Source organism: Sebastes umbrosus, chromosome 5 (assembly GCF_015220745.1).
Source record: "Sebastes umbrosus isolate fSebUmb1 chromosome 5, fSebUmb1.pri, whole genome shotgun sequence".
NCBI lineage: Eukaryota > Metazoa > Chordata > Actinopteri > Perciformes > Sebastidae > Sebastes > Sebastes umbrosus.
In genome coordinates, this window is record NC_051273.1 from 13,685,474 (window position 1) to 13,701,326 (window position 15,853).

General features: G+C 40.8%; 1 protein-coding gene across 43 annotated transcripts in view; it reads left to right on the forward strand.

The window, feature by feature from the left end:
• Positions 1-15,853, forward strand: part of adgrl2a (adhesion G protein-coupled receptor L2a) — a 118,612-nt gene that overhangs the window by 68,474 nt on the left and 34,285 nt on the right. For 28 of the 43 annotated variants that reach the window (XM_037769312.1, XM_037769327.1, XM_037769334.1 and 25 more), the window contains 4 exons: positions 3,135-3,244; positions 4,774-4,833; positions 9,523-9,537; positions 10,659-11,459. In XM_037769312.1, the coding sequence (XP_037625240.1) occupies positions 3,135-3,244; positions 4,774-4,833; positions 9,523-9,537; positions 10,659-11,459 (986 nt within the window). The remainder of the gene's footprint in view (positions 1-3,134; positions 3,245-4,773; positions 4,834-9,522; positions 9,538-10,658; positions 11,460-15,853) is intronic. The other 15 variants (XM_037769355.1, XM_037769351.1, XM_037769349.1 and 12 more) reach the window with 2 other exon arrangements.

Below are 15,853 nucleotides of genomic sequence, written 5' to 3' on the forward strand. Positions count from 1 at the left end.
CCCTGCCGTTATTATGATTTAGTGTTTTTTTTTTTTTTTTATTTGAACACAGGAGCCTTTTGTTTAAGCTGCTGTATCATTTTTTTGTGCTGTAAACCATCATAGTATGGTATGCAGCTAAAATGTGGTTGTTTTCAATCTGAAAGCTAAACAATTTTCCTGCCTCTGTTCAGTGCTATACATCCCAACAGTAAGCTACTCTCCACTGTTCCACTGCGCTGCCTAATATTATATTAATAACATTTGGGCACAGAGCGGTGATTACCTCAGCGGCCCAAAGCAAAGGCAAAAACCCAAAGCACAATACAATGCAACCCCGTAATACATTTTCCAATGATCTGCAGCAAATGGGCGCACTGGTCTGTGATAAGAAGAAACAAATATTATCTCTGGTCCCTGCTAAATCAGCAGAACAGAGTTATTGATCCGGCTCCTCACATTGCCAATAGAATCTCAAGTCCCCTTGGTAGCAGAGATGGCCTGCTGGGGGTATAGATGTCATTATCATGATTTCAGTACAACGAAAGGGCGGTCACCTGCAATTCCCCGGGCTTCAGAGCACACCACAGCCTCAATTAGAATGTCCGCTCTCCAGATGTTAAAGGCACTGACTGAAATTAACTTTTGACACTGCTTCACATGGCTTCTGAAATGAAAAACTAAATGTATATATGTGATAGCTAATAAAACCCTAAAGGTCCTCCATGTCTAATAATTCTATAAAGGTAAAAGAAAATTCACACATTTTGCTAAACACAGAACTCATTTTGATTTTTTTTTTTTTTTTTTTAGATGCCTTAATTAGTATCTTGGTATTTCTGCTCTTCCGGGATGGAGAATTATGGAGAGTGCAGTAGAAATCATTAATGAGACCTTTGATGGCATTTTGGGTGCAAATTCAAGAGCCTCATCTAGCTACTCAGCATGTAGACCCATTCAGAGAAGGAGCACGCTCCAATCAATAAGTCGGGACATTTGAGTGAAACACACACTTTGTTTATCCCGTGCGAAAGCGCCCCACTAAACACACATGTGGGGGGGGGGTCAAACTCCAAAATCACATGAGGTCCCCCGTGCAATTGTAGTCTTTATCTCTTATCCAGCGATATTTGTTGCATTGATTTCTGTTGTTCATGTACGTTTAATTTGATGCCACATTTAATTGTACTCACAGAGGTCTAATTGCAAGAGAACAGTTATGTGTATAACAACACACACACACACACACACACACACACACACTCACACACATAAGCAGTGTAAGAAAATATAAAAAATACAGAATATCGCAATGTTATATTTTGTGATACAATTTTTAATTAATAGTTTACATGCAAAGATTAACTCAGTCAAGACTTTATTTCATTTGCAAAGCGATGCTCCCTCTCACTGTATGTGTCCTCTCAAAGCAGTGCTATGATGTTGGATGTTGCAGGGAGTTTGATAAATGCAAATGCAGATCCAACTGTTCTGATTGCATAAAAATTATATGAATAAAAAATGTAAATATATGGTGATGTGTTCTTTATACTGTGACAGTTTTCCTAAAATTAGATTTAAAAAATCGCAATATATCGCCTTTCTTACAGTATCGCAATATATGACAATATATTGAATCATAACCCCTGTATCATGATACGTATCATTTCCCCAGATTCTTGCCACTGCATAGCCTTAACACACACACACACACACACACACACACACACACACACACACACACACACACACACACAGTAGACAGCTCTGATTTGATTTGATCGAAACCAGCAGGGACAAAGTTAAAAAACAGACGGAGCACAAAACTGTGTGTAACTTGCGAGATTCATTCAGAAAACCAGGAATATAATACACCGTTGGCCAGTTATTGACTAGACAGATAATATTACATTATGGAAAGGGGGAGGAAAAATGTTGCAGAGACTTTTTATATTCTTTCATTGTCCTATACACATTCAGACAGATTATCCAAGCTCTTGAAAATGACACAGAATAGCACAGTTCACAAAGGACCTCTTTTACATCGTACAGGTAGAGGAGTAGACCCAATAGACGAGCACTGAGTGAAAAGCAATGGAGCTGGACCTTTAGCTAACAGACTAAATAGCATTGCTACGTGGTAACGGCAGTATTTCTTTTTTGGGGGAATTTGAATATTTCCCAGCCTGACTATAAGATCACGTGTTTTGTTGTATACAGTGTTTTAAAGAGGACCTTTTATGCTTTCAGGTGCATACTAGTATTTTGTTGTTTACATGCTGTAATGTTCAAAAAATGGAATGGAATAATTTGCCCAATTAACTTAAATCAATTACTTCTTTCAATGATTTCAAGACTTCTTTGCTGACTTATCTTACATCTACTTGTTCTTGTTTTGATTGCATTTGCCTTTGTTTTCAGTTTATGAACTCAGTATTTTGACATAATGTTATTTTATTATTATTTTCATCATTATTTTCATGTTCATTATTTTCATGTTATGTTGGTGTGGTTTGGGATGGGATGGAGGGAGAGGAAAATGAAAACGAGATGGTGCATCTCAAGAGGTTTATCCTCTCATAAATTTTGAAATGAAATTAAATGCTTTACTTTTCTCATACCGGCCATATTGCAGCACCTCTTTTCACCCTCTGTCTAAAACGCTCTGTTTGAGCTCTGATTGTGCTCTGATTGGTCAGCTGGCCAACTTTGTTGTGATTGGTCAACTGAACCAAACTCTTCAGACTCCGCTGCAGCTCCGCTCCATCTAGCTTTGTTTGAGGGCGTGCCAAACTAGCCACTAAGCAGGTATTATGCAAATATGTTTCTTGGTGACATCACTACGTTACAGAAGAAAAGGCGGGACTGAAAGCAAGGTGTTTCAGGCAGTTCAGGAGCAGTGTTTCTGTGGGGGACAGTAACTCCCTTTGGTGCGGACTTTGGGCTTTGTAACTTTGCAGACCTTTTACGTGAAAAATAAACTATATAACACACTAAAGGGAATGGGAAAAGGCACAAAAGCATAATAGGTCCTCTTTAAATTTTGTGCGTTTAATTCTTTTGACTATTTACTTTGTCTGAAAAGACCAGCATGGATGTATTTAAAGCACTGTTGCTAAGTTTGTTTCCGTTTCTTTGTTTTTCTTCCCTGTCAGATGCAACAACCGGACCCAGTGCATTGTGATCACGGGTTCAGATGTCTTCCCTGACCCCTGCCCAGGGACCTACAAGTACCTGGAGGTCCAGTATGAGTGTGTGCCCTACAGTAAGTTTGACCCTTCTGTCATGAATTGATAACTCTCCCTCCTCTCCTTCCTCGCCCCCCCACACACTCCTATCCTCCTCTTCTCTGCCCTCTCACTCTCTCTTCTATATCATACCATAATCCTGTCTCATTCCTTCCTCCTGCCTTGTCCAGACAGTCTGCCCTCTTTGTGTGCAACACCTTCCAGCACCATTTTCCTCTGTCTCTTCTTCCATCTGTGTCACACCATGAACTTTTCATGAAATATGACCTGCAAAACCCTTTGGTCCTCCTTTCTGTACTGCCTTTATTATTGATGTGCTCGCCATGTTTCCAGCCGATCGACGAGCCTGGTTATGAGGTAGCAGAATAGAGGGAGGGGGGTAGAGGATGTCATGCTGACTCTCCACGATGGCAAGCGAGTGTTTCATTACTCAAGTCTTGCACGGAGAAGTCTATCAGGCGCAAAGCACAGCTCACCTTGATGGCTTAATATACATCCATACAACAGGTGTTGAAATATGTTAACAGATGTTTCATTATGTAACAGAACAGAATGGCTCCACTCGTAAGTCAACAAGGTAATATTTCATCTAAAGAGATAGTGTTAACATTTTGTCTGCTGCTTGGATGCTAAAATATTCATTGCTCCCAAACAATCTTTAGATTGCCCTTTGAATTAAAATTCCCCTTTGTCCTTTAAGCTGCTGTTCATTTTGCAATTTGTGAAGGAAATTCCCCCAGGTAACCTTTACAAACTGATTAATGACAAAGATTTAGATGAATTGCCAGAATCACTAATCAGGTGGAACTGAAATAATTAGAGTGGGAGTGATGGGAAGATAGTATTTGGCAGCTCTTGTAGATTCAAATGAGTGTTTTGCACACGCTGTTGTCTTTAGATGTGTTTCACTTTTGATTCGACTCAAAAGGGAAGTTTAGCTCAACTATAAATAATGCCTCTTTATTCTACAGCCCTTATTATATTCAACACATTTCTTCTGCATTGCTCATTACCAGTATAGCTGTCCAAGCTGTTCCCCTCAGTGTTGAATCAGAATGCATTAGTGAACATCATTAGATGGTGAAACTCATTACAACTTAAAGGTTAACCTCTCCAAGGCTTTGAGGACCTGTAATTAAAAATGGAATAAGCAATAATGAGTATTTGAGTCCACCTTATTGAGCAAAGCCAAATCCTGCAGCTTTTACCTTAAACGCCTAACTGCTTGTTTTTTTTGTGCTTTTGTTTTTTTTACTCGCCTCATAGTTAAGTGAAGTATTGATCCCATGTCTTGCTGTGTTACCTCAAACCTTAATAGTGGGATTAGCCTCAAGGTGCACTCATGTCCACCCACTGTTATGATTGTCTTTTTCCTCCTTCTTGCACCGAGAAAACAAGTCAAGACTGACGTAGCGTGTTGAAAAATAAACTTCTGTCCAAGGACTCTCAGTCCTGGCAAAGTATATCTAACAAAAACAGGTCCTCACTTTCACTCCAAGCAGTTTCAAACATGCATGTCTGTAGCCCCATCTTTTTGCTTCTCAAGGTCCATGCCCAACCAGAATAGGACCAAGAACACAGAATGTATCCTATCGCAACTGCCCCGGTAAGTGCTTAGTGTTCTCCCAGTCTGATCAAGTCCGCACAAGCCCAGTCCAGCCTTTCCCACTCAAGTCCTGTTGTAAACTGTGATAGATCGTGATTTATAGGCAAGTTCCGTGTTATGTTTTTTCCCTCTTCTGTCTCTTCTTCCCAAAAAATAAAATCCATATACCCTAGATCATTTTCTAGAGTCAGACTAACGCAGAGCAAGGCAGTCATAGGGGAAGATTTACTGAGCTTTTCCACACCGCAGCAAACCCTCACTACAGTTTTCAGATGGGCTAGCAAAGACCTACAGAGTACAGTTTTCTAGTTTTCACATGGAATAGATCATATGCCAAACGCCAAGATTTGTGATTAAAAACATTGCAGTGGTTCAAGAGCTTAGGATCCCCTGGATTTGCTGGGATACAAGACTTGAGAAGTTGTTTTTGCAAGACAAAGTATTAAATCCCCATTAAGCTGATCAACGACTGGACAAGTGTCCTCATTTTGACTCGTAACTGCTGCCCCTCAAAATCCGCCTGTGCCATGAAATAAAACCAGCAGTTTAATAACAAAATATGATAAAAACAGTTGTTTTCCGTCTCCATCACTGACTGAAAGTAATGTACTTAATTAATTTGTTCTATTGTCTGAGCCTTTGCATAATCACACAAGCAATTTGGGATTTTCCACTTCTTGTGCAAGTGCCCTTTGCAACAAGTTGACTACATTTCCTCCATTCCCATCCTTTTTGGCTTCATAATTTGGTTCTTGTCATGAACTGCCCTCATTAGCAACATTATCTTCATGTTCCAGCCAAGGATGTAAATTTTGCCTTCACCTGGCACTGAGTCACCCTCTGAATTGGCTCTAGTAATTGCTTGAATCAGGCAACATAAAAGCAGAGACATTTCTTCATTAAGACTGCTCTGTGCGAGCTATTTTTGAAAAATGCCGGGAAAAAGAAATTCCATCCCTATTCTACCCTTGCAAAAAATGTCGAGTCGCTGCCAGTGGGCATAAACAATCCTCAATGCTAATATTTCCATTTTCATCCCATTGTAATGCCAGTAAACCCCCAGCTCCATGTGACAGGGATGGCCAGATTATGAGAAGTGAAGTTAAGCTGTAACAGCATGATTCTTGGGTCCCCTTTGGTGTTTTCGTTTTTGTGTTCAGTCTATTTTATTCAGTGTAGCTTACATGATAAATTAAACTGGAGCCACTAGCGGAGTCTGCAATTGACAGCAGACATCCATTCTTATCCAGTTAGAGCACCTGGTTATTAATAGTCATTATAATTTGATTAGTAATAGTTAATAGATTTCCCTAGAAAGTCTGTAATGTCTAGTGGAGAAAGTTTTTGGGTCTCTGGGGTTAGTGTGGGTTGGCATGTGTCTCATGTTTGTTTGTTTTAATGTTGCTGTATTAAAAGTGACTGACTCTCTTCCCTTCCCCTGTGCAATCTGCAGGAAACCTCCTCGGCTATCTGACTCACTCTCTTCATCCACTGACTGATTTCTGATCACACTGATTGCTATTTCTATTTTTTTTTTTACATTTCTACTAACGTCATCAGGTCTTCCGTCATGTGTTCTCCTTTCCTTTCCAGGTTTCCTTCACGCCATCTCTCTCTCTCTCTGTCCTCTCCTCGCCTCCTCTGTTTTACGTGGCTGAGGCGGCTTCTGAGAACTCAACTGTTGTTAATTTGTTTGCTTCCTATCTGTGTTTGATCTCTTAGTTAGCTGCATCACACTTGAATTTCTTCTGCAGAATGGCGTGCATTCATTTACGGATCCTTCTGAATCTCTTGTTTCCACTGTTTTGTTTTTTTCTGCCACTGAAGCCTAAGTCAGACTCAACAATTACAACAGATTCAAACTGTAATATGAACCTGCACTAATTGGAGCTGGATGGTTGCAGGATTCAAGGGGAACCTATTTTATGATTGCTCACATTGTCCCACGGTGCAAACTGGCCCCAAAATGTGTACATTTAGTATTTCAACATTGATCGTCGCGGGCCCGCTGTGGTTGAGCCTTTGTATTGTGAAGCCATCCGAGACTGAAATCTGAGGAAGACAAAAACCAATAGAAGTGTAGATCAAGGGCAAAAGAACTGCCGCATGCAGTCTACTCTGTATTTGAGAGATTAACATCTCCATCAGTAAAACATTGCTATGTTGTTGAAAGAATACATTTCAAATTAAATCATATTTAATAGTGATGTGTCTGAATTAATCCATATTAATAGACATTTTCTTAAGAAGTTTAATAATAATGAAATGAAGTAAACTACATTTCTCAGTTAAATGTAAACTGTAGCTTCAGTGCCATGTAATAAGAAGTGGTTAAGCATTTTTATGCCTCCACGCCGACAACAGCTGTGGCCGGAGGCATTATTTTTTTGGGTTGTTCGTCTGTCCATCCTTTCGTCCGTCCGACCCGTTCTCGTGAATGCGATATCTCAAGAACGCCTTAAGGGAATTTCTTCAAATTTGGCACAAACATCTACTTGGACTCAAGGATGAACTGATTAGATTTTGATGGTCAGAGGTCACTGGGACCTCATGTCCGACCCATTTTTGTGATATCTCAGGAATGCCTTTAGTTAATTTCTTCAGATTTGTAACAAACGTCCACTTGGACTCAAGGATGAACTGATTTTGGAAGTCAAAGGTCAAGGTCACTTTGACCATACAAAACAGGTTTTTGGCCATAACACAAGAATTAATTTGCTAATTGAATAATTTGAATGAGATGCCCATCTTTGTCCCCTCACATCTGGTCAACAACCTGAAGTGTCCCATTTGGGAACAACATGACTTGAACAGTCTTGTAGTCTGACCTAGGCTTTAGACTAACCTGAGAAAAATGTCTTTTCTGAAGTATTTTTGTAAATTTGTTATTAATATGTTTTTAAAAGTCTTAAGTCTTGTTGTGCTAACGCATATGGCATTCTTTTTTTAAAAACTTTTTAAGTCTCATGATATGTTTTATAATCAGCCATTAATATCTCAGATGAATGGACTGGGTAATGCTTCTTAGCACAGGTGCCTTGTTTGAATGTGCACATGTTGGCTAATTTTATAGCAGACAGAGGAAAGCACAAAATAACAAATGACTAGCAGTGTTGTACTGTAATTAAATACACGTTTCAAATAACGTAATTTATATTACTGTATTTTGCTCCAGTGACTTACAATGATTACCTGCTTCCTTGATAAGGCCACAGTTAGTTTGTTTTCTGTGTACATGTGGCTTCATAATTGTACAAGTGGTAAAGTATGATTAGAGTGTTACGCCAAGACTTTTGTTGGTATTAGTCATAGACTGTATATAAAGATGGATGACGCCTCTCCACTTCCTCCCACCGTAAAAAAGTAAAGCCAAAATATCCCAGATATGCCATCTCGAGATTTGACGTCATTTGGAGCCAGAGTCTGAGCAGTAGTGATCAGGGGGCTGTTTGGCTACAAAGACACAACAACTAACCATAATATCTGTATAACTACATTTATGATCAAATTGACACATGTTCTATTACACAGACTCGTGATGGTTATAGAAAGTTAAAGTTACACCTCCTCTCTCTTGTACAATTCCCGAGCTCCTGGCTGTGTGACTACTTCACCCAGAGCAGCTGTCAATCATGACGTCTCACCCCCTTTTTATACCATCAAATAACTAATTAAAACCAAACTTATCAGAAAAATTAACATTTGAACATACAGCAGCGTGATAAGAACTACCTAATATGACAAAAAACAGGGAAAAAAAGTATTTACAAATAATAAATAAGTTATAGATGTACGTGTACTTTGACTTTTTAGTTTGACACATATCCCATCAACTAACATGAATGGGGTGGGATTTATGACCTATACTGCAGCCAGCCATCAGGGGGCGACCGAGATCAGCTTCACTTTTGGGGACTTGTCATGTCGTCCATCTTTATATACAGTCTATGGAATTAGTCAGGTGTGACATTGTCTAGAATGCTAAGATGACATCTTAATTGTATTCAAATATACATGTATTTCAAAGATATAACAAAGAGTTTTCTACTACTCTGTATACTTTATTTAAAAAAAAAAAAAAAATTAAAGGACAAATGACACTTTTTCTTTTCCATGAAATTAGTTTTGGTTTATGGTGGTGGGTGGATTAAAACAGACTACGGATTGGAAGTAACTTGGTCAACAAAGCCAAAGTCACGTTAAGTGAAATTATAATTAACATAACAGTAAATCATTAAAATTATGCAATAATTTAATTAAACTATAATCATCAACTAAAAGGATAATTTTCTTTATTTACGTTATTTTCTATCTGGATTTCAGAATTACCTGCTTATGTATCAAACAAAAATCAAAGCTGTTTTATTTGTGAATATCACAAGTTATGCCATTTGCAATAGCGCAAACTTGCAGGTAGTCTTTCAAAGATAAAATCCATCCACCACTGTGTCATAAACCAATTGTGATCATTTCTGATGTTCTAATTTAACCCCTTTTCTAGGACCTTGATGGCTGTACATCACCTTTCTAACAACTTTCTTTCTTTCTCTGAATAGGCCTGCCCGTCTTTGTCCATGTCTCATAACATGTGTTTCTGCATATGTAATCATAGCGATGACAGTTAATTCATATTAATCTTTTTTCTTCCCCTTGCACCCCTTTCATTCTCTCTTCCAACGCTTAAAATAGAAGTGGAGCAAAAAGGTAAATAACAGACACGATCCAAACCCTAGCTCCTTGTTTTGTGGCATCTGGTTGTAAACTACCTCTTTTCCCATGGTGGCCCCAACAAACCCATCGCAGGCGTTATCTTCAGAATCCCCCCCCAAACTGTAATGTTAATGGCCAGTGTAGAGCAACAAGGGAAGTGAGGCTGGCCATAAAGAAAGACACCACACAAGCAGCCAAAAAGATGTAAATGGGGGCGTATTGGCTGCAGTCCATAGGGGCTTCCTCTCCTCATTCTCCCTGGGTGCTTTTGCTACTCAGCAGAATCTCATATTGCCTGGCTTCCAAACCCTTTTCCATAGCATGCCATGGTAACAGTGTTTCTTGGCCCTTTTTTTCAAGCTATTGCTTTCTACTGTCCCGCCCCTTCCCCCTTTCTCACTCTTCTCCCCATTATTCTCACCTGACCACTTGCTGCTCTTTTCTCTGTTGATTCTTATGCCTCCTATGCCTCAGAGCACCAACCAAAACACCTCAAGAGACCCTTACTGAAAGTTTTTTAAATTTTAATGGCTGTGACATTTGCACCACTTCGTAATGACAAGCCTCTCAGGTATATACCGTAGAATAGGTGGTGGTGGTGTAACCGAGACACGTCTAAGTGCACACAAACATTTTGCAGACTGTGCTGACTCCTGCTCTCTCATAACCTCTCCCGTCTGTTGCCAAGTGACTTTAGTTGGCTGCATTTTTTTTTTATTGTTTTGTTTACAGGACCAATTGTTTCGTTCCGTTTTGTTTCTGTTCTATTTCCCCTCATTTGTGTTCTACTCCCAACAGTAAATGTCTATGAGGCCAAGCTTCTTTTTCTTTCAGACTACTTTATATATTAAAACATTATGCTTAATAACTTTCCTATTTCCTTTTTTTCTTTCTATGCACAAAACCAAAATCCTTATTCTGCTTGTGAATATTGGCTATAGATGTTAGTTGGCCACTCTTTAATGCGTGTCTGTCCCCACTCCTCGTGGACAACCTGTAAAACAAAATGAAGATGTTAGAGATAATATGGCTATTACATGTAGTTTTGTGTGGTTTTATTTCTCACCTGTTAACCTGTGTGTCTGTTTCTTGTTCTACTCTTCTCCCATTGCTAGTTTTTCTTTGTCCTGGGACTCTGAAAGCTGTCGGTGATCCTTCCTTTCTATTTGAAGCGGAGCAACAAGCCGGCGCCTGGTGCAAAGACCCGCTGCAAGCTGGCGACAAAATCTACTTCATGCCTTGGACTCCTTATAGGACAGACACTCTCATTGAGTATTCCTCCCTGGACGACTTCCAAAACGCCCGGCAGACCATCACCTACAAGTTGCCGCACCGGGTGGACGGGACTGGATTTGTGGTCTACGACGGGGCCGTGTTTTTCAACAAGGAGCGTACCCGCAACATTGTCAAGTTTGACCTGCGGACTCGAATCAAAAGTGGCGAGGCGATCATCAATAACGCCAACTACCACGACACGTCGCCTTACAAGTGGGGCGGCAAAACAGACATTGACCTGGCGGTAGACGAGAACGGGCTGTGGGTGATCTACGCCACCGAGCAGAACAACGGCATGATCGTGATCAGCCAGTTGAACCCCTACACGCTACGATTCGAGGCTACCTGGGACACCACCTATGATAAGCGCTCAGCCTCCAATGCCTTCATGGTTTGTGGAGTACTCTATGTGGTCCGCTCCACCTATGAAGACAATGAAAGCGAGGTCAGCAAGAGCCTGATCGATTACATTTACAATACCAAACAGAACCGTGGGGAATACGTTGACATCCACTTTCCCAACCAGTACCAGTACATTGCAGCTGTGGATTACAATCCGCGAGATAACCAGCTCTATGTGTGGAATAATTTTTACATCCTGAGATACAACCTGGAGTTCGGCCCACCGGATCCAGCACATGGTAAGAACCCAGCCCCCGACCCCTAATCATTTCTTTTCCAGACAATATTGTTAAACTGCATTGCTGAAATTGTAATTCTAGTTGCTGTTAAGTTCGCTTTGATATTCCTCTGGTATTCCCCCATCTATGTATCAAGTGTCACAGCTGACTGATTTTTAATTTAAAATCTAATATGTGCTAGATATGTTACGGAAGCTTTGGAGTGTAGGAAAGCATCTCGGGGGGTGAAGTGAGTGGGGCTCTGTGGTAAACAACACCTCGAAGCCAGTTACCATATCATAAGGGATCAGTATCTAGGGGATTTGGGGAGGTTTACCATCCGGGCGTTCCCTGAGTCCCTGGTGCTAAGGCTCAAGGGACCCCTGCTAGCATATCCCTTTTTCTAGAGAGAGTATGACAGGGAGAGAGAGATATACTTTCACCTCTGGAAACATACATGCCCGGACAGGTGCAAAGTCTGGCCCGGGGCAAGGTTAGATCATTCCCCAAGTGATGCTGAAACTCCAAATCTCCATCGGCCATTAGAAAAAAAAAAGTAGGCAGAGTGTGAGGATTCAAGGTTCTGTCTAAGAGAGAAAGAGACGGTAGACACAAGGGAGTAGGATCAATCATCCAGGGTCACATCAGCAGCGTATGTTTTTAATTTAGCTGTCAAGAGCTGAGGGGAAGCTAGCCGATAGTCCTTACCCTGAGAATATAATAACAGTAATTATCCTAATCCCCTCCACAACCAGAGTCCTAAGTCCACGTAATGCTCAACGCAGTCGGTGATGAGCCACGGAGGTCAAGCAACTTTTCCACAGATTATCCGAGAGCTCAATATTTATTAACGTGTTTGCTCGTCCACTTTTTGTATTGATAGGACATGGGCTGAGGCTGATAAATCGGTTTCAGCCAGTGGAACAGCATCAATCTAGCCAGACCAGGGCTGTAACAAAGAGCCTAGTCCAGGTTGGAAAGCTAAATTAATATGCAGAGTAGAATACTGCAACAATCATGTGGAACAAGATTAAAAAAAAAATGTTTTATTTTCTTATTATTTTTCCAACTCTGAATAACATGTTTGAAGTTCCTCCGCTGCCAATAAGACAGACACGAGGACGATTTTTTTTAATTAAATATTTGCATATCACAAGTAAATTTAGAGCAATTGAGGAAGACGCTGCAGCCAAAAGGTGTTCCTTATTTTAGTCATGCACAAAACATAATGTCACACAGAGAGAATAGAAATGAGCTGATTCTAAGCGACACCTAGCATTCGCAGACAGCTGCAATAAAAGTGGTCACTTTTTTCTGCTATCTAATAAAGTAAATTGGAGCATGTCTTCACATGCCATCATGTGTTTATATACAGTAAAGTGATTATGAAGCAGTCAAGCAACGGCCTCCACAACAGCCTTTATATTCAGCAAAGCTGTTATGGATTCTTGGAATAATCTGTGCATAGGCGGGCTGCATGCTCAATTGATTTATTCATTTGCTGAATGGACACTGATTACTGATAGAGAAATCAGAGGCTTTAACAGGAACCACCCTGAAATAAGACTACATACTGGTTATTGCATGTTTGTGTGTGTGAGAGAGAAACATACTTTACGTAAAAGTGTTTCTTCACACAGTCAGACCTCCCAAGCACCCAAAGGAACCCACTTCCCTTCGTGTAGATTATGTTTAGAAACACTCACCACCTGACTGTACTGCATTTGCTCCTCAGGGCTTTTGCGTTCACACGTCTTTATTTTAAACGCCAACGAGGACTCTCGCCTTGACAAATGAGACGTGAGCCCGGCCCTGCCGCAGACTAATGTATGTTGAGTCGCAGTCGATGAGTGCGAGGCAGAATGGTCCAGGATGATCATCAAGATGTCAATAAACTTGTCCTCCCACATGGCTGATGTTGACACATAAATGATGGCACTTTTTTTTCTGGCTGTCACTAGATGCCCTCTCTGTGATATCTTGATGCTCGTTTCAGCGCCTGCCTCACTGAGCACTGAAACAAGCTATCAGAATTTTTAGAGTGTTAAAAGTTGAAGGTACGTGTTTTGAGCAGCACTAGGCTAAAAACAAAATAAAAAAACGAAAAGAACATTTCAGCTTTGCTCAAATCATCGCAAGCACATGCAAAAACGGTTGTTTGTACAACAGAGCATGGGTGATTATTAATGTAGATGCTAGAGCTGGGCTAATTGTTTACAAAAAAACACAGATTTTTCTTCTTCAAGAGAATCTCAAAGCATGTACACTGTCCACTGCACATCCCACTTCCTTTTTCCCCTGAATTTCTCAAGTGCACAAACAACTCTGTTACATGATTCGCTCCGTCATGGAATGCAATCACATCAAAGTGATGTTGGGACCCTGTGTGGCAGACAGTTGAGTTCTTGTCGAGTCCAATAACGTCGCTCGTGTCGAGGCGAGATCATCTCTTGTAGGATTACGGGGGAGTGGATGGGGTCACGTCCAACATGCGGCTCCACTGGAAGTGGACATTAAATGGGTCAGTAAGTCCCACTCTTGGCTTTGACCAGCAGCGCCATATAATCCACTCATTTAACCATGGCTCCATGCCTGTTTTCCTCTTTGCATATAAGAGCTCATAAAAACACATATTCCTTTGTCGCATCTTGTAAGCGAGATGATTAAATTGATTTAAATGAGGTATTCCCAGAGAAAACTCATTATGCACCCATTTCTATGGGCCGTTTATTCATGCCAAGCTCTGGTATTTGGCCTCAAACCACTGAGTAAGCATATCAAAATCTATTTCTTACCAGGAGGATGCACAAACAGACTCCATTCGCCGCCTCAATGGGACACAGGTGAGCCTCGGAAACCTTTTATTTATCCCCCGTTGCAAAATTAGATTCCGAATCACTTCCGTATAAAAGCCCCCGGCGCTGCAGTTAACACCCACACAAATCAAGACCTCCTCTTTAATTGTTGAAAACGTCAATACATTTGCATACAATTTCAATCTTTGCCGCAACCCTCAAATTATGCATTTGCGAGCGGGGATCGTAAGGAAGAGAATGACCCAATTTGTTTGAAATTATAAGGTAGGGCTCGCTGACGCGACTTGCCAATTAGCTTACACAACTCTGCATGTGGTCAAAACAATGCCCTGTAGTTTGTGTTACGAAAGTGCTTTGCAATGCAAAAAAACGCTCAGCTGTTACAGATGCTCGTGAGTCATGTGCATTAGCAGTCACCCCAGAGAGCCTACCTCTTATAGTCTGATGAATATACGGCTCACTAATAAGCACTGCTATGATTCATTCCTGTCTTCTTCGGTGCTTACATAGAGGTCAACCTGTGCACGGCAACATTTAGAGAGAAAGCAGAGAAAACGGAGAGAGGAGGAGGAGAGAGATATAGATGCTTTAAACGTCAACATCAAGCTCTCACTGCCATCTGAGGCGCTCGGGTAAAATGGCAGAGACTTCTTCCTCCTACATGCTCACCAGTGGCGCAGGGATCAGGATGTGTTAAAAACGGCCAATTTGTTTGTTTGTCTTGACAACAACCCCCTGTCAGCTGCCCAAGTGGACACAGCGGTGTGAAAGGAGGCTGTATTGATGTGGAAAATCACCCTTTTTGCTTTTGTTTTTCTGTCCTGTCATATTCCTCGTTGTTTCTCTCTCTGTCTGCATCCATCTTATTGTCTTATTCTCTCTTTCGTTATCTCTCCATCGCGTTCAGTCTTGCTGTTTCTGTCCGTCTCTCTCTTTTCACTCTCTGTCACTTCATGATTTTTTCTTTTACCCTTCTTCAGCCTGCAGACTCCCACTGCTTTTTCCTCCTCCACCATCATCCATGAACTGTGCCTTAAATCTGGTTATTTGCATTTTATGTGCGTGCGTGTCTATACATATATGCGTCTGCTTGGCTTCTCTCTCCTGAAGTCAGGCTAAAGACTGCTCAAATCATGCCCGACGAGAGCAGTGCACACTAAATGAAAGGATTTAAGTAAATCCAGAAGCTGTGCCTTCTGGGAAACTGTACACACACACACACACACACACACACACACAACAAGACAAAGACGGCCTTCACGCACATGAAGATCAGGGATCACACACTACCCAGTGGTGTCATTCAGAAATATTGGTCCACTGGGGAAACAGTTTATAACAGTGAGGGCTGTGTATTGGCAAGAATCTGGCGATACGATACGTATCATGATACAGGGGTTACGGATCAATATATTGCGATATATTGCAATACTGTAAGCAAGGTGATATCTTGCGATTTTTAAAGTCTAATTTTAGGAAAACTGGCATAGTATAAATCACAAAACATATCGCAATATTCAATATTTTCGATATGTTCTTACAGCCTTTATAACAGTGTTTAGATTTTAGTGACAATATTCTGTTGAACAATGTAGCATG